The sequence below is a fragment of the Muscardinus avellanarius genome, assembly GCF_963383645.1.
Source record: "Muscardinus avellanarius genome assembly, chromosome: 14".
Lineage (NCBI taxonomy): Eukaryota > Metazoa > Chordata > Mammalia > Rodentia > Gliridae > Muscardinus > Muscardinus avellanarius.
The window spans coordinates 8,942,897-8,961,944 of record NC_137800.1 but is presented as its reverse complement, the minus strand read 5'-3'; the positions used below and the strand labels follow the sequence as shown (position 1 = coordinate 8,961,944).

Sequence of the window (19,048 nt, the reverse complement as noted above, 5' to 3'; positions counted from 1 at the left end):
GGGTGTAACTCAGAGGTAGAATGCCCCTTGTCAGTCTCCAGTGCTAACAAATACATACATACATACATGCATATATACATACATACATACATACATACATACATAGAAAAGAGAAAGAGCGAGAGGGATAGGGAGAGAGAGCCTGCAACAGAGGCTATTTCTACCTTCCTAGAAACAGCCTCTCCCGACACCTGTGACTTGTTATAACAGGCTGCCTTCTTTGACATCCAGCAACCCATGTGTTTTACGGTGAGGTCGGCTCCACAACTTTCAGCATGTCAATAACCCTAAATTTCCTGGATGTTTATGCAGGCCACAGATGAGAACCACAGCCTTATCTCAGTGGGCAATGGAAATGCAAACAGCATTCTAAAAAAAAAAAATTAAGTAGCACCACAATGGGGAAAAAACCCTCTTCTACTCCATACCTAAACAAGAGCCCTTTTAGCTTTGGGAGAAAACGACCACACCCCATGTTAAAAGTACCGCTGTGGAGGGGGCGGAAGCAGACCCCAAGTCTTGCTGTCCCTCCTCACCCCCACTAGCTCATTTCTTGGCAGGTCAAACCTCAGGCCTCTGTGCTAATTTTGACTCTGCTTATGAAGCCTTCACAGGCTCCGGGCAACAACACTCGCCAGCCACAGAGAGCTCTAAGAATATACCAGATTTAAAGCATGTTTTAAATCATTAGTCTTTGTGTTTCAATGAAAACAAGCCACGATTAAAATAGCAGAGGGTAATAATTGACTTAGGGATACAGGCCTTCTCGAAGGGTCAGCAAGCCATCTTTACTGAACATCCGCCTGGCATCAGCCCAGAGGAAGGCTTCCTGACCTTGGGGAGGTGACAGTCTGCTGGAGGCATGACATATAAAGAGATGTAGAAGCTTCACGCGGCGGCGGTGCACACCTGGAATCCCGGTACTTGGGAGGCTGAGACAGGAGGATTGCAAGTCACGGCCAGCCTCAACAACTGAGTGAGGGCGTCTGCAACTTAGTGAGACCCTGTTTCAAGATTAAAAATTAAATAGCGCTGGGGGTATAACTCAGCGTACCCCTGGGTTTAATCCCCAGTAAAACACACACACACACACACACACACACACACACACACACACACACACGATGCGGGCCTGGGTGGCAAGGTCTGTCCCAGCGCTGCGGCCTTCTTCGGCCGGGGCTGTGCACCTCTGCACCTGCCTTATGCACGTTTTGATCTTGCTGAAAATCAAGGGCCACCTGGACCACTAGCCGGCTGGCAGGCCACTTAACGCCCCTGTGCCTTTGTAACCCGGGGGGAGGTGGACCCGGTGACGTGTACATCCCCACCTGCTGATAACAGCCCCTAGTCTGTTAGCTGAAGACACTTTGGAGAGCCAGCGCACTGGACAGGAAGGCAGGTGGCCCAGGGAGCAGCAGGTAATGGCGTGGACAGCGGGCCAGGGCTAAAAATTCTCCTCTCTTCTGGGTCGGCCCTTGTTGTCCCAGTGCAAGAGGAGAGCTCAGGTTCTGGTCCAACCAGAGCCCGCTGATCAATCACGGCTCTGCCTAGCTTTTCTCCTTCCTTCCGTCTGTCAGTCCATCTGCTCTCTGACTGGAACCGGCTCCATGGAACAGATCGCAAGGCACTGGTGCTTGCAAAGGGCTGGGCTCGCCCGCACCTTACAAATGCTTGGATTACGTTCTCGTTAAACTGCACAAGGCTAAAGTGGTGAGTGGCTGCCACATTCCAGACATAGGTAAATCAGGAGTCCCCAGGTCTGGGGAGCGGAAATCCAGGGATTAGGAAGAGGAGAAGCCGTCTTTGGGGACTGGGAGGGCTGTGAGTTATGGCTGAGATGTCAGCACAGGAAGATGGCCAAACACTCATGAGCCCCGAGTCTGGAGAGAGCTGAGCTTCGCCCTGGCAGCTGCCGCTTCCCTTCCCCGGGGCCACTCCTCGCTGCACCGGAAAGCAGCCATTATTAATTCCCACTTGCCAAGGATAACCAAGGCAGGGAGCTCTCACTGGGAGGGCGAGGTCCTGACAAAGCTGTGAGCTCGGGTGGGGTGTTTGCTGAAGGCTGCCTTCAGCTTTGCTTGATTTAAGCCATCCCAGATTCCCTGCAAAGGCTATAAACAGCAAAGTGATGAAATTGGCCTTGAAGCCAGAATGGGGAGGAGGCCCAGTCACGAGGGAGGGCAGAGGAGCACCAAGGGGTGGGGAGGACGGAGGGGCAGGAAGGCGGCTCTGCCCCAAGGGTTGGAAGGGGTCCAGTCAACAGCAGATCCACTGCCCAGAGGGCTTTTGCAGAGCTTGTGGGCTGAGAGACCCTAGCTAGCTGGGCAAGGTATAGGTCAGAAAAGCACAGAAGGCACTCTAGGATTCCAGCCTGCTGCACTGAAAAGATACGGAACCCCTTGGCGGGGCTGCCCTCGTAAACTTGGCCGATTGATGAAGAGGGAACAGCCCGAGTCACAAGCAGCATCACAAAGCAAAGGCTGGTTTCCTGGGAAATGCGGAGACATCAGTTGTAACCCACACATCCTTCTTCTTGTCCCTCCTACCACTTTATATCTCTCCCCAGAGCACGTATGTACACACCCACACAGGCTAGTGCCATCAGGAAGAGGCTACGCTGCTGGGTGTGGCAGAGCACGCCCGTGACCTCAGTACTTGGCAGGCTGAGACAGGAAGATTGCAGGTTCAAGGCCAGCCTCAGCAATTTAGAGAGGCCCTCCTCAATGTAGCCAGACCTTGTTGCCAAACAAAATATAAAAAGGGCTGGGGGTGTAGCTCAGAGGTAAAATGACCCTGGGTTTATTTCCCAGCACCATATAAAAAGAAGAAAAAGGAAAAAAAAGGGAGGGAGGAAGAAAAGTCCTAAAAAAAGCCAGGATTCAGGGAGATTTACTACTAGTTACTCTGTGAGTTTAGCCAAGTTTTAAAGACTGATAAAAGAGTGATCTCTTTCTCTTTCTTCTCTTCTCGTCCCTTCTCTCTCTTTCCCTCCCTCCCTCTGTGTCTGTCTCTCTTTCTCTCTCCCTCCCTCCCTCCCTCCATGTCCGTCCATCTGTCTGTCTGTCTCTCTGTCTCTCTGAGGTTTCCTCACCTGTCATATCAGGAGACTGACATCTCCATCTCCATCTCCCCTGGGCTAGTTGGAGGGATGAGATGGGACTGTGTGATGGGAATGGTTTCTGAGTCCTGAAGTCCCGTCCCCAGCCACCTCGACTAGGAATCTCTGCGTTGAGCCCTGACCTTGGTCCCTTGCGAGCTCGTGGACTAGCTCTAGGTGCAGGAATTGGCCACTACCAGAGAGCATACTTCAAACCCCTTCACGGCTCACTGGACATGGTGTCTGCTGGCCCTGCTCTGCACCAGCCACTGTGCTAGGGGCTGTGGGTAAAGCGCAGGACAGGACAGATGCAGTCTCTGCCCTCGAGTGTGAGCCCGGGCAAGAGGATGTCAGAGAAGCCGGGAAAGGCACTCTGCGTGCTGCAAGGGGGATGCAGAGCACGTGGACGTGTGAGCGACAGGGGCTTACTCTTGGCTGGCAACCACGGGAGGCTTCACTGAGAATTGTCCTTTAACCACGTCCGGGACCTGACCAGAGGGCATTCATGGCCATGACGGTGGTGCCATTAGTCTGGGGTCCTCCTCACATCCTTCCCTGCTCAGCCCGTTCTGGGCCGCTTTTGTTTATCCAGTGTTCTTGGCAGCTCTGTTTCTTAAGCTCTGGTGGATTGCAGCAGGCCCTGCGCAGCAGGTCTGAAGAGTCCCGGGGCGCAGCTCAAGGCAGCAATTGGCCGTTGGCAGAGACCTTGAGGCTTCACGTGCCCCGTCAAGTTCCCGTCCCTTCTCTGTCCACCTGCCGACCTCATAGTGGCAGAAGTGAGACTTTTGAGCACCTTGTGGCAACTTTGCTCCTTACCCCAAGTGGTAGTAGATGTGGTGGGAAGACTTCTGAGTCCAGGTCTTGGCTCCACCACTAGTAATCTGTGTGCTGTTAAGAAGCATGCTTAGCTTCTTTGAACATCGGGGTTTTTTTTTTTTTCTCCCTTTTGTCCATAAAAGTGATAGCTGAGACTGTAAAGTTTATAGGACTGTTGCGAAAGTTGCCTCCAGGCAAGATCCCGCACTTCATCACATTTTAAAAAATGAAAAACAGAGAAAAGCACACACAGAGCTTCTGCTTCTAGCATGATTGGCCTAGAATACCCTCAGGCTATAAAACTTGGGCGCTAGAGAAATGACAACCATACTACTAAATGCACAGCTCAAGCTGAGGGAGAACAGGACAGAGCCCTAAGGCCCAAACAAAACAAGACAAAAGGGAAGCATTTAAATTGGGCACTGAAATAAGATGGAAAAATAAATATAGAGCTGGGTATCAGGAGCGGAGTCTTGGATGCATACGAAGATTGAGAGGCGGGCTTGAGTGGTCCGTGGAGGCAGCTGGACCAGCGTTTCCTACCGTGAAGCCTGTGGGCCCTGAAGGAGGCCCCTCCCAGGCTACCCCTGGGGCAGTGCAGTCCCTCTGATGGATCTCTCTCCTTCTGATTGGTCAGTGCCAGGCCATACTGATGGTAAAGGTTTTGACTAGGTTCATCTGCTTTTTGAAAAATGGGAAAGCAAGAGGCGAGAGGCAAAGATTCATCTACCAGAGAGCTGATCAGCTAGCCTGATACCTCCAGAGACTCCAGGCATACTCTGATCTGAAATCTCTCTAAGTGTGTGTGTGTGTGTGTGTGTGTGTGTGTGTGTGTGTGTGTGTGTTTATGTAATATTTTTATGTAAGAATTTCCACCCATCATTTGTACACATTGCAATATTATTTATGCACATATATATATGCCTATGCAAATACATATATATGCATAATGTTTTATTTTTTGCAGTATTGGGGATGGAACCTAGGGGCATTCTACCTCCAAACTACACCCTCAGTCCTATTTTTTATTCTTTATTTTGAAACAGACTCTCACTGAGTTGCAAAGGGCCTCACTTTGTAGCTGAGGCTGGCCACAAACTGCGATCCTCCTGTCTCAGCCTCCTGAATGCTGGGATTACAAGCGTGCGCCACCACGCCTGACTATACATAATGTTTTCTAAAGCACATGAGCATAATTTAGACACATTATGCGTCTTTATCTCTAAAAATTGTAGTTAGCCAGGTGTGGTAGTGTACGCTTATAACCCCAGTACTTAAGAGGCTGAGATTGGAGGGTCACACGTTTGTGGATAGCCTCAGCAAGTAGTGTGACTCTCATCAACCTAACGAGAACCTGTTTCAAAAATTAAAAAAATAAACCTAGGGCTGGGGGTAGATCTCAGAAGTGAATGTCCCTTAGTTTAACCCCCAGTACCAAAATAGTAAAATAAAATATTTTAGTATGTACGTTCTAAGATTGGAGTAATCAAATAGTAGTTAAACAACATTTTATGAGTTTACTTTGATTCTTTAATCTACTGTTCATATTCCAGTTTTGTCAGTTGACCGAATAGTATTTTCTGTGACTGTCCATCACCCTCCAGTACAGCATCCAGTCTTTTTGCCAGCTGGTCATGGTACCACATGCCTGTAATCCCAGTACTTGGCAGGCTGAGACAGGAGGCTTACAGGCTCCAGGCCAGCCTCAGCAACTTTGCAAGACCCTCGGCAACTTAATGAGACCCTCTTTCAAAATAAAAAGGCCTGAGAGAATAGCCCAGAGGTAGAACTCCCCTCGGTTCAATCCTCAGTACCCCCTCAAGAAAGGATAGCATTTGCCGCCACGAGTCAGCTTTTCTTGTCTCTTATGACTCTGATAGTGTAATCTGTCCTTTTGCTGTTGTTGTTAATGGAGTGATCCTTATTTTGCATTTTCCTACTGTTTTCTTATGCATTTTTGGTTGATTAAATACCTACAGGATGGCGGATGCTTCTTAAGATGCCCACCTATCCCTCCTTGGTCACCTGGTCAAGGACCCAGTGAGGAGACACTTTAGGACTGTGCACATTTCCTGCTTCTCATCAAGATGTTCCCAGAGACCTCAGTACCCAGTATTCTTTATTCCATCTCTACTGTGATTGCAAAATGCTGATTTCCCAACTCTAGCACTACTGTAAGAAAGAGTCCTCCCATCTTCCTTTCTGTGTGTCTATATCTCTATCACTGTGAATTCATAAATTCCTACTTTTTCAATGACACGCAGTTGCACTATTAGGTAATTATTTTTGTACTCAAATTGTCCCAGATTGGCCAACAGAGACATCTTTAAGCTGGTTTCTGTTTCTTGTAACATTTGTTTCCTTTTTTTTTTTCTTAGCTCTTTCTGGAATAACAAAATATTCTGCATTTATCTTTTGCTTACCCCATCCCGACCCTAGGATCATCCGTTTCTCCCTGGAGCCCCGGCTCTTTTCAGTGGGAAATGGTGTTAGAGGCCAAGAGCTGGCTCACTCGGGGGCCACTGCTGCCCCGGTGCCCTTGCTTCCTGAGCCTTTCCACACAGCGCTGCGTGCATACACATACTTACAAATATAGACACATCTTTACACAGAAACATGAAGGTTTTAGAAATTTTAAGTCCAGATTGATACTTTAAATTTCAGTCCATTCTAAATTTGAGCCTATTAGAAATTTCAAGTCCACTCTGAAACTATAATTTTGAGCCCATTAAATTTGAGAGGTTCTTGATTGTCTCTCTCCATATTTCCCTCTCCTTCTTTGCACAGCAAGAACTCAGGGTCCAAACTACATCAGCACGTGTGCCCATCTGCTCAGTCCTGTAGTCATCTAAAGCCATTTCAGAATTGCTTCGGCCACGCTGCAGCGATAAACAGACCTGCCTCAGGTCGAGATCCCCCCACCTCTCACTTCTTCCTGCCCCAGGGCGAGTTGACGCGGTCGGTGTCCTAAGTTACTTAAGTTTGGTTCTTTTCGTCTTCCTCTGCTCCTATCGAGTACAGCCATTGCATTTGTCTGAAATATAATAGGACCCATTTGGTTCCACTTTTGTAGTTTTATTGACTAAATTTTACCAACTTCATTCCTTGAATATATAGAATAGTAATATGTTTTCAAAGCCAAACCATGCAAAAAGTTATTCTCCGAGAACTGTCGCTTCTTTCTGTGGCTCTCCCACCCTTTCCTCTGCCCTAGCCCTGGTAGAGAAATCTTTGGGGGGGACCGAGGGTTATCTCTCCTATGTTTTTTCTGTGTGTGTGTGTGTGTGTGTGTGTGTGTGTGTGTGTGTGTTGTACTGGGATTAAACTCAGGGGACATTCTGCCTTTGAGCTACACCCCAGCCCTATTTTATTTTGAAACAGTTTTGCTAGGTTACTTGACACTGGTCTCAAACCTGTGACCCTCCTATCTCAGCAGGTCTTGGCTCATTTTCTACAGGACTTTTTGGCCCTTTATTTTAGTGAGACCCTGTCTCAAAGTAAAATTAAGATAGAGCTGGGGGTGTACCTCGGAGGTAGAATGTCCCTGGGTTTAATCCCCAGCGTGCGCGCGCACACACACACACACACACACACACACACACACACTTTATAAGTTTGGTATAGACACATGTTGTAAATGTTTTTACATTTACAAAAGACAAACAGGGAGTTTTGGTTGGTGTTTTGTTTTATTTTGTTTGCAAAAGTGGTTTTTGTTTGTTTGTTTGGGGTTTTTTTGTTTTTTGTTTTGGTGGTACTGGAGTTCCTGGAAGCCCTTTTACCACTGGGCTACACTCCCAGGCCTATTATACATATATATATATATATATATATATATATATATATATATATGTGTGTGTGTGTGTGTGTGTGTGTGTATATATGTATGTATATATATGTATAATATGTATATATATGTATATATATATGTATATATGTATATATATACATATATGTGTGTATATATATATATATGTATATATATATCCTCGTGGCTCCGCCTCCCAAGCACGGGGATTACAAGCGTGCGCCACCACGCCCGGCTGCAAAAGTGTTTTTATTTATTGACATGTCACTAATCACGTGGATCGTCCATTGCTTCTGGATTCAGAGGCCTGGTTGTTCAGATGTCCTCTCTGGATCTCTCCCAAGCAACTTGGGTTCATGGGCTTTCATCCCCACTTTCCAGAAAGCCCTGGTCAGCTCAGCCAGGACTTTCTCTCATTCTGTACACACCCCGCCCAGGGATTTGGCTCATTCTGCTCTATTTTAAGGCATCTTCCTCCCTGTTGCCCGTAAAAGACCAGGTCTCACCAGGAGGAGGAGTTGCAAGGGGAAGGAGACGCAATCTTCGGAATGAGAGAATACATCATTTCGGTCTTATTTAGGGATCATGTAATCTCAGGGCAGAAGCACCAAATTGGCCTTCAGACAGGAGACCTCCTTTTTCTCCTCCTCCTTCTCTTCCTCCTTCTCCTCCTCTTCCTCTTCCTCCGTCTCCTCTTCTTCCTCCTCCTCCTCTTGCTCCTCCTCCTCTTCTTCCTTCTCCTCTTCTTCCTCCTCCTCCTCTTCTTCCTTCTCCTCTTCTTCCTCCTCCTCCTCTTCTTCATCCTCCTGCTCCTCCTCCTCCTCTTATTCCTTCTCCTCCTCCTCTTCCTCCTCTTCTTCTTCCTCCTCCTCCTCCTCTTCCTCCTCCTCCTCTTCTTCCTTCTCCTCCTCTTCTTCCTTCTCCTCCTCCTCTTTCTCCTCCTCCTCTTCTTCCTCCTCCTCCTCCTGCTCCTGCTCCTTCTTCTCTTCTTCCTTCTCCTCCTCCTCATCTTTCTCCTCCTCCTCCTCTTCCTCCCTTCTTCCTCCTCCTCCTGCTCCTGCTCCTTCTCCTCTTCTTCCTTCTCCTCCTTTTCCCTCCTCCTCCTGCTCCTGCTCCTGCTCCTCCTTCTCCTCCTGCTCCTCCTCCTCCCACAGTTCTTTGACACCCTGGTGGGTCTTGGGTGAAGCAGAGAGGCAGGGTCTGTGCTGATCCTGTGCCCTCTGCCCCCTCCTCCTCCTCTCTGTGGCCCCTCCAAGCCGGGCTGGACACAGTGTCTTGTGGTGACTGTATTGGGCCCAGATTCCGCCCTGTGCCTGGAGAAGAGGAATTCTGCTTCGGTTACCTTGTGTCTGGGCATAAGAGGACCCGGGGTCAGACCCATCAACCAGCTCTTATTTCTTCCTGCTCTATCCCCAGAGGTCTGAGCAAGACGCAGGTGGCTAAGGTCGCTGAGGATGCCTTTGTGTCCTTCCCAGTTCATGGGAGATGGGGAGATTTCCTTACTCAGAGTGGTTGGATGCCCCAGCTCCTCAGTTACCTAAACCTTACCTCTGTCTGTTTTTTCTTGGCTAACTTCAGGCCACCTGGGGCTCAGAGGTGGAGTGGGTATGGGACACAGGGCCTGGGACTAATGGGCAGCTGGAAGGGGATGGGTGTGGCTCAGGGTGCAGCCTGGGGTCTGACGACACTGGCTCCATTGCAGTGAGGTCGGCTGGTGGCGACGGGGATGCGTTGTGCGTCACTGAAGAGGAGTTGGCTGGTGAAGACGAAGACATGCCATCCTTCCCATGTACCCAGGAGGGTAAGGGCTCTGGGGGGCTCCGTCTCTTGTCTTGGCTGAGACTCTCTGCCCCATTTCCAGGCTGATGAGAGATTTGTCTCACTGTGTAGCTTCAAGATCCTGGCTCTCATTTCCCCACTGCATCCTGAGAGTGAAGGGCAGAGCTACATGTCCCGGGCTTTGGGGATGGATGAAGACAATGTTTGACACAAGTACCATCTGTCTCTAGGGCTCCTGAGCCTTGCCAGGGACCTCTGTCCTCTCTCCCAGCCAGAAACCCTGTGCCCAGGGCACACCTTCAAGCTGGCCCTGATTGTCCTCTTCCTTGCCTCCCATGGCACCTGCATGGATCTACAGACCAGGGCTCTCAGTGGCTGCTGGCATGAATCAGAGTCATTATTCTCCACCTTGGCTGTGCACTGCGATCACCCAGCCATATCTGAGACCACCTCCCACCCCCGGCACTCAGATTTATTTTGGGCTAGAGTGTGAACCAGGCAGAAGGATTTTCCATCATGGCTGGTGTGTGTCACACACAGCTGAGGTTGAGTTCAGCTCAGGAATTTCACCGTCAGGCCTGTCACTGCATCCCGCTGAGAACTGGTCACCGGACAGAGTTTCCAGGAACACCTGGCTTCCTCCTTCCTCTATCACCAGTGTAGCAGCCTACACTGGTGGACCATAACTATTTGTCTGCTTTCCAGGAGAAATGCCGGTTGCCTGTCCAGTTTGGGGACTTGTGACCAACCTTCTGTTTTTCCTGGAACTCAGGGGCTTCCCAAAGTGTGGGACTTTTAGTTATAAAACAGAGGCAGTCTCTGCAAGCCATCATGGTTTGCCTGTACTGAGGAGTTCCCATGACTTGATAGTTTTGGTGCTAAAACCCAGAAGGTCCGAGGCAAACTGGGATGAGTTGGCCACCCATTGGCATGACAAGGTGGCCGGGGTCATCTGAAGGGCTGGTGCAGAGGGTAGAGGTGTTTCCATGCCCCATGGAGGAATGAAGATGAGGTGGGGGTGTTCTTTGAAAACCCCACCTCTAATGTTATTCTAGAAAGTTCTAGAACCTAGAAAAAGGTAGTAAGACAGGTAGAGAACAAGGGTGGAGAACTCCCCTTGCGAGCCTGGTTTGAACTGTGCTGAGGCAGACCAGAGCAGGGACATAGAGTCGCCCCTCCACTCTGGCCTTGGCCTCTGGCCTAAGCCACTTTCTCCTGCCCCCACAGGCCGGCCAGGTCCCCGTTGCAGCCGCTGCCAGAAGAACCTGTCTTTGCACATGTCAGTGCGGATCCTGTATCTCTTCCTGGCTCTGCTCCTTGTGGCTGTGGCCGTGCTGGCTTCTCTGGGTGAGTCCAGGGCTCCTCCACCTCGGGCTGCTGGGGAGTGTCTGATCCGGGCTTCGGCACCAGAACATCTCCTGCAAAGACAAGCGCTTAACACCTGTAGCCTGGGACCCAGAACCATCATATTTCTGGCCAGGAAATCTTAGTGTCTAATCCATACTGGAAAGACTGGCTTCTAATTTTAGGTCAGAAATTAGCTGTGTGGCCTTAAGCAAGGTACTTGGGAGTTTCCCTGTTGGTAAGATGAGATGGTAGGATGAGATTAGTGGCTTTCCATTTCAGCTCCATATTAGAATGATCAGGGAGCTTTAAAAATTACTGATTCCTGGAGCTGGGTGTGGTGGCCCATGCCCTTCATCCCAGGACTTGGGAGACTAAGACAGGAGGATCACAGGTTTGAGGCCATTCTCAACAACTTTATGAAACCCCAGCAACTTAGCAAGAGCCTGTTTCAAAGTAAAAAATAAAATACTGCTGGGAGGGCGGGTAGCTCAGAGATAGAACATGCCTGGGTTCGATCCTCAGTACCATAAAAAATATGGATTCCTAGGCCCCATCCAGGGTAATGGAATTGTCCCAGCTCCTCTCAGGTCTCCAGATGACTCTGTTGTACAGGGTTGATATCACTGGGTCAAGTGATTTCTAAGCTTCTTCCAAGGTCTATGTCAGTGTTTTTCAAAGTGACGGTGGACACATTCCTGCATCCAAATCACCCCAGTATGTGTTAAATGCAAATTAGTGGGTCTTGCAGAGACCTCCTGAATGAGAGCCCTGCAGGTGTGGTCCAGGCTCCAGTAGGGATGCTCCTTCCAATCTCCTAGATATTAATGGCAAAGCTGGGAGTGGGAAGGGGTGATGGAGACACACCAAGGTTGCCCTTGCTGTAGGTGCCAACGCTGAAAGCAGCTCCCTAGGAGAGGCACCTGGGCCTGGCCCTGATTGGGGCTATTCAGTAACTAATGTTCTTAGCTTGAAAACAGTAAGGTATAAAAAGTAAGGAAAATGTCTAAACAAATAAAATAATATATCACGATGAAGTCAGAACTGCACAATAAATGGCACGGATTAGACGGTGTAAGCCCCTTTACAGTTGGCTTGGAAATTGTCTTTATAAAGTGTGAGACTAGGAAATGAAATCATTCAGTCTCTCTGTACTTCTCCTCCTCCATCTATGCATGGGTAGTCAAGGGGAGGATCTAATGGAATAATAACTATTGTAAACTGTCAAGTGTTGACCCAATATAACAGCATGTGACTATTCCCGTATTCTTACAACATGTCGCGGTTACTAATTAGGCGCGTGTCTTGGCATCTCTGAGACATGCAATGTTAACTAGAGCCCAGATATTTCACATAATTAGAAATCATAAGCCGGGTGTGGTGGCGCACACTTGTGATCCCAGGACTTGGGAGGCTGAGACAGGAGGATGGCGCAGGTTTGAAGCCAGCCTCAGCTACTTAGTGAGACCCTGTTTCCAAATAAAATATAAGTCTGGGAGTGTATCCAAGAGGTAGAAAGCCCCTGGGTTCCATCCCCAGTAACACACACACACACACACACACGCACACAGAAATCATAGAACGTTGTGACTGATAAGTCACTCAGAAGTTACCTTAGAAGCCATCACTTAGCGCCTTATTTCCATTTTATGTAGATGATTAAATTGGGCTCTGGAAAGGTTAATTACCTGGCCCAAAGTCACCCAACAAGCTCCTATTGAACAATCTAGAAGCCGTGGGACCCAGATCTTTTGGCAACCCCAATTCTATCCCCCACATTTGGCCTTCTGAGGACCAGTGGGAAGCTTCTTGTCCACGGTCAGTCCAACCTGCACCACTGCCAGGCCCACCCAGGACCTGCTGCAGATGTGCGCTTACCCCCAGCCAGCGCGATGCCCTGAGAATCATAGGCATCCAGATGTGCGGGCTGTAAACCAGTTACATCTTTCCTGAAGGGCAATTTGGCAGCTTGTACCAAGGACTTCAAAATGATAATATCCTTGGACCAGCAATTTTACTTCTTTTGTTGTGCTACTGTGGATTAAACCCAAGGACATTCTGTCTCTGAGCTACACCCCCAGCCCTATTTCATTTTTTATTTTGAAACAGGGTCCTAAACCAGGCGTGGTGGCGCACGCTTGTAATCTCAGCATTTGAGAGGCTGAGACAGGAGGATCGCGGCTCTCAGACAGCTTCAGCTACTTCGTGGGGCCTTTTGCAACTCAGTGAGACTCTGTTTCAAAATAAAGAAAAAATAGGGTTGGGGGTATACCTTGAAGGTAAAATTCCCCTGGGTTCCATCCGCAGTACCAAAAAAAAAAAAAGAATCTTGCTAAGTTGAGGAGGGCCTCACTAAGTTGCTGAGGCTGGCTATGAACCTACAATCCTCCTGTCCCAGCCTCCCAAAAACAGGGATTACAAGCTTGTGCCACCGTGCCTAGCTGCAATTTTATGTTTAGTAATTCATTCTTAGAAAAGAATCCCACACATAACTGGGCGTGGTGGCACAGGCTTGTTATCCCAGCATTCAGGAATCTAAGACAGGAGGATCATGGTTCAAGGACAGCCTCAGCTACTTAGTGAGGCCTTTTGCAACTCAGTGAGACCCTGTTTCAAAATAAAGAATAAAAAATAGAACTGAGGGTGTATCTCAGAAGTAGAATGCCCCTGGATTCCATCCCCAGTACCGCAAAAAAATTTAAAAAATTTAAAAAACAGGAAGAAAGAAAGAGAATGAAATCCCACAATCATCATATATAAGGATTATTTCTAGGATCAAGTATTATTCATATTTACATATTAAATTTTACTTATAAGCTCAGAAGAGAAAGTGCCTATGAGTCCCCAACAACATGGGAACTTTGAGTCATTGGTGTGCCATTTATGTAGAATCTGACACAGCTTAAGGGGAATTAAGCTTTGATGGGAAAATATCCATGACATGATATCAATAAAGCCAGAGAAAATAGATGAGATATTCAGGGCATTTCAATTTTGCTTTTGTTTTCTAAAAAACAAATATGTATTTGTGTGGATGTAGAATGGGTATCAATGTAAACACAACTAGAAAAATACTCAAAGATATTGATGACAGCAATCTCTGAGTGGCAGGATCAGGAATAATTTTTATTTTATTCACTTACTTTTTTCTCAAATTTTCCTCTTCTGTCTTATGATCAGCTCTTATTTCTAAAAGCTGGAGTAGGAGGTGAATTTTTTTTTTTTTTTTTTCTTTTGTATGGTACTAGGGATTGGATCTAGGAGCATTCTAACTCCAGGCTAACCTCCCAGCCCTTATTCATTTTTATTTATTTTTTTATTTTGAAACACAGTCTCCCTAGGTTGCTAAGGGTCTTCCTAAATTGCTGAGGATGGCCTGGAACCTGCAATCCTTCCTGTCTAGGCCTCCCGATCATGCCCCACCACGCCTGGCTTGAATTGCTGTCTTTTTTGTTGTTGTTGTTGTTGTTGTTTTTTGTTTTTTTGTTTTTTTGTTTTGTTTTTTTTTGGTGGTACTGGGGTTCCTGGAAGCCCTTCTACCTCCGGGCTACGCTCCCAGACCTATTTTATATTTTTGAAACAGGGTCTCTTACGCCAGCGCGGCTGGCTTCGAACCTGCGCGATCCTCCTGTCTCCGCCTCCCAAGCGCGGGGATTACAAGCGTGCGCCACCACGCCCGGCTGAATTGCTGTCTTTTTGAAAGGGGTGTGTGTTAGACTCTGGAAGCATCACCTTCCCTTGCTGCCACCCGGAAAGCCTCCTAGGAGAAGGGAGAATGGTTCTGCTCGCAGAGGGGCTGAGAAATACACCTTCTCAACAAATGAACGTGGCTGCTCTGAGCCCAGGCCTGCCCCAGTGTCTCATGTTTCCCCGCAGTTTTTAGGAAACTGGATTCTCTCTCCGAAGACATCTCCTTGGCCCAGTCCATCTATGACAAGAAGCTTGTGTCGATGCAGGACAATCTTCAAGGACTGGGTAAATGCAGATGTGTGCAGATGAGCATTGTGTGGGGCAGAGGTCATTGGGATGGGGCAGAGCCATACATGCGTGGTGCACAAGGGTTCTGAGGAGGGTTCAGATTCAGCCAGTCTCAGGTAGGAAAGTAAGCCAAGTAGAGCCCATTCCCCAAATATCCCCATGCATCTGAAAGGACTTTTAGACCATTTGTAGCCGTAGCCTCCCTGCAGCCACGGTACAGTTCCCGATGCTCTTTATCCCCTGTTAGCCAGGGCCTTTCCAAGAGATGGTGCATGCCTATAATCTCAGTACTTGGGAGGCTGAGATGGGAGGTTTGCAGGTTAGAGGTCATGGTGTGGTAACTTAGTGACATGCTTTTTTTTTTTCTTCAGGTCTGGGGATGGAACCCAGGGGCATTTGACCTCCGAGCTACACCCCTGCCCTATTTTTTATTCTTTATTTTGACACTGGGTCTCACTGAGTTGCAGAGGGCCTCACTAAGTAGCTGAGGCTGTCCGCGCCCATGACCCTCAGGTCTCAGCCTCCCAAATGCTGGGATTACAAGCGTGCGCCACCATGCCCAGCTAAGTGGCACGCTTTTTTAAAATAAAAAAATTTAAAGGGTTGGGGTTGGAGCTCAGAGGTACACAGCCCCTGGGCTCAATCCTCAGTGCCAAAAGTAAACTAAAGCTGGGTGCATGCCTCTTATCCCAGTACTTGGGAGACTGAAACAGGAGGATCACAGGTTTGAGGCCAGCCTCAGCAACTTAACAAGTCACTCAGCAACTTAGCAAAATCCTGTTTCAAAATAAAAAGGATTGGGGGTGAAACTCGAAGGTAGAATGCTCCTGGGCTCCATCTCCAATCCCCCTAAAAAAAAAAAAAAAAGGCAACAGAAAGTCCTGGTCGTCCGCTAACTAGCTGAGGGCTGTCTGGCAAGCCACTTTGCTGTGCCTCATGAGGCACAAGGCAAAAATCCCTCCTTCCCTGTAGGGCTATTGTGAGAGTATTGGATAACTGATATGAAAATAATTGGAGAAATTTTAATGCAAAAGTATTCATAGGAGCTTCTCAGCCACTTCAAGATCTGTTCTTGAGAATGTAGTAGTGGAGTAGAGAATCCCTCCAAGATTCTCCATTTTAGATTACAAAGTAAAGATTTATTTTGTTATTGGGGACGGGACCCAGAGGCATTCTACCTCTGAGCTACATCTCTAGACCTGTTTTATTTTTTATTTAAAAACAGGGTCTCACTAAGTGGCTGAAAGCTTCACCAAGTTGCTGAGGCTGTCTCTGAACCTGTTATCCTCCGTCTCAGCCTCCCAAGTACTGTGAAATGTTTAGTTTAAAAAAGCACTGTTGGTCTGGCGTGGTGGCCACGCCTCTAATCCCTGCGCTTGGGAGGCAGAGACGGGAGGATCGCGCAGGTTCGAAGTCAGCCGCGCTGGCTTAAGAGACTGTTTCCAAATAAAAATATAAAATAGGTCTGGGAGTGTAGCCCAGAGGTAGAAGGGTTCCCAGGAACCCCAGTACCACACACACACAAAAAAAACTGTTGGTCACAGTGGTACACATCTATAATCCTTTTACTTGGGAGTATTGTAGGTTCAAGGCCAGCCCCAGCAACTTAGTGAGGCTCTCAGTAACTTAACAAGACTCTGTTTTAAAATAAAAAGGGCTGGAGTGTAGCTCAGGAAGGAAGGGAGAGAACGAGGGAGGGAAGGAACACCATTGCTTCATGGTTCTTTAGCAACTCAAAATGTCGCCCCTTTCTCCTAAAGACCCGAAAGCTTTGAACAACTGCTCTTTCTGCCACGAGGCCGGGCAGCTGGGGCAAGAGATCAGGAAACTGCAGGAGGAGCTGGAGGGGCTGCAGAAGATGCTGCTGGCCCAGGAGGTCCAGCTGGACCAGACCTCCCAGGCCCATGAACTGCTCTCCAGCACCAGCAGTCAAATCTCCCAGGAGACAGGTGGCTGCTCCTTCTCCGTCCACCAGGTCAACCAGTCTCTGGGGCTCTTCCTGGCGCAGGTGAGGGGCTGGCAGGCCACCACAACTGGCCTGGACCTCTCTCTGAAGGACCTCACCCAGGAGTGCTACGACGTCAAGGCCGCTGTGCACCAGATCAACTTCACCGTGGGCCAGACTACCGAGTGGATCCATGGGATCCAGCGGAAGACAGACGAGGAGACCTTGACCCTCCAAAAGATTGTCACTGACTGGCAGAACTACACCCGGCTCTTCAGCGGCTTGCGCACCACCTCCTCCAAGACCGGAGAAGCGGTCAAGAACATTCAGGCCACCCTGGGCTCCTCGTCACAGCGCATCAGCCAGAATTCCGAGAGCATGCACGACCTGGTGCTCCAGGTCATGGGCTTGCAGCTGCAGCTGGATAACATCTCGTCTTTCCTGGACGACCACGAGGAGAACATGCATGACCTCCAGTACCACACCCGCTATGCCCAGAACCGCACGGTGGAGAGGTTTGAGTCTCTAGAAGGACGCATGGCTTCTCATGAGATCGAAATCGGCACCATCTTCACCAACATCAACGCCACCGACAACCACGTGCACAGCATGCTCAAGTACCTGGACGACGTGCGGCTGTCCTGCACGCTGGGCTTCCACACGCACGCCGAGGAGCTCTACTACCTGAACAAGTCCGTCTCCCTCATGCTGGGCACCACGGACCTTCTGCGGGAGCGCTTCAGCCTGCTCAGCGCCCGTCTGGACTTCAACGTCCGCAACCTGTCCATGATCGTGGAGGAGATGAAAGCTGTGGACACGAGGCATGGCGAAATCCTCCGCAACGTCACCATCCTACGAGGTAAGCGGCAGATCAGGCAGGACTGCCACCAGACTGTCGGGGGCCTTGGTGGTCTTGCCAGGCACAGAAGCACCTGATTTGAGGGCACACTCCTGGTGGGCTAACATCATCCCGTAGCAAATGCCTACAGCGACGGGCAGCTTTAAGAAACATCCTTGCAAATCTGTTTTGTAAAAATGTTATGGCTTAGCCAGGCACAGTGGCATGCACCTGTGATTGGGAGGCTGAAATGGGAGAATTGCAGGTTCAAGGCCAGCCTCAGTGACTTAACAAGAGCCTCAGAAACTTAGAACCTGTTTCAAAATAAAAAGGCTAGGGGTGTAGCTGGAAGATAGAATGCCTCTAGGTTCAATCCCCAGTACCAAAAAAAAAAAAAAAAAAAAAAGTATTCTGGCTTCTCTATCACGTATATGCATTTGTTTAATGTGGCCCATGTGGAGACGTAGGCAGGCCTTGTCTTTTGGGAAGAGTCTATCTTTGTTTTCTCCCTTTCCTCTCCCTCACTAATGCCTTCATCTGCCCCTCAGAGATCAGTTTCTCTGATGTAACTTCTTCTAATACCCCCTCGCCCAACGAGCTTCTGTATTTGTCAGAATCTTCCAGAGAAACCAAACTGAAAGTGTGTGGATGGATGGATGGATGGATGGATGGATGGATGGATAGGTAGATAGATATTATAAGCAATTGGCCCAGGTGATTACAGAGGCTGACACGTATAAAATCTGCAGAGCTGATATTCCATTTAGAAGTCCATCAGGTAAGGAGAAGTCTCCTGCTGCGGGGGGACCTTCAACTGCTTGGATGAGGCCACACACTTTGGGAAAGGCAATCTCTATACTTGGTCTCCTGATCTAAATGTCAACCTCATTTCCAAATTACCCTCATAGAAACATCCAGGCTGATGTTTGACCAAATGTCAAATGGGTACTACTCCATGGCCCAGTAAAATTGAAACAGTCCTCTTAGTCTTGTCAATTTGGTACCTATCCACATTTCCTTAGACCATCACACCTAATTTCCCAATAAGGATAATAACAAGGATATACTTCTGTGTAGCATGAGACAACTTCTGTGTACAACCAAAAATGCACTAACCCTGTCTCCAGGAGAAGAGTGGTTTCCGCTCCTCTCCTCACATCCCATAGTTCAAATACTCCCTCTCTCCACCATGGCCACTTTATTCATGAGCCCTTTGAGCAATGATAGGGGTGGCAAAGGAAAAAGACAGACTGCTAGCCACAAGACAAGCCGTCCTATCCGCCTGATTATTGAAGTCTCCTCTGCTGAGGCTGCTGTCGTGGCCATTCATGTAGGACACAAATATCTTTACAATTCTTGCCCATTAGAGGAGGGGCAAATTTGTTTAACATTTCCTTGTTACCAAGTTTTCCCAATCATGTTCCCTCCAGCCCCCGGCTATCC

General features: G+C 48.5%; 1 protein-coding gene across 1 annotated transcript in view; it reads left to right on the top strand.

Annotated features, from left to right (window-relative positions):
• Positions 1-19,048, top strand: part of SCARA3 (scavenger receptor class A member 3) — a gene marked incomplete at both ends in the record, with an annotated part of 34,148 nt that overhangs the window by 7,339 nt on the left and 7,761 nt on the right. Inside the window, 4 exons of the mRNA XM_080710200.1 lie at positions 9,424-9,522; positions 10,728-10,847; positions 14,721-14,819; positions 16,583-17,626. Of these exons, the coding sequence (XP_080566326.1) occupies positions 9,424-9,522; positions 10,728-10,847; positions 14,721-14,819; positions 16,583-17,626 (1,362 nt within the window). The remainder of the gene's footprint in view (positions 1-9,423; positions 9,523-10,727; positions 10,848-14,720; positions 14,820-16,582; positions 17,627-19,048) is intronic.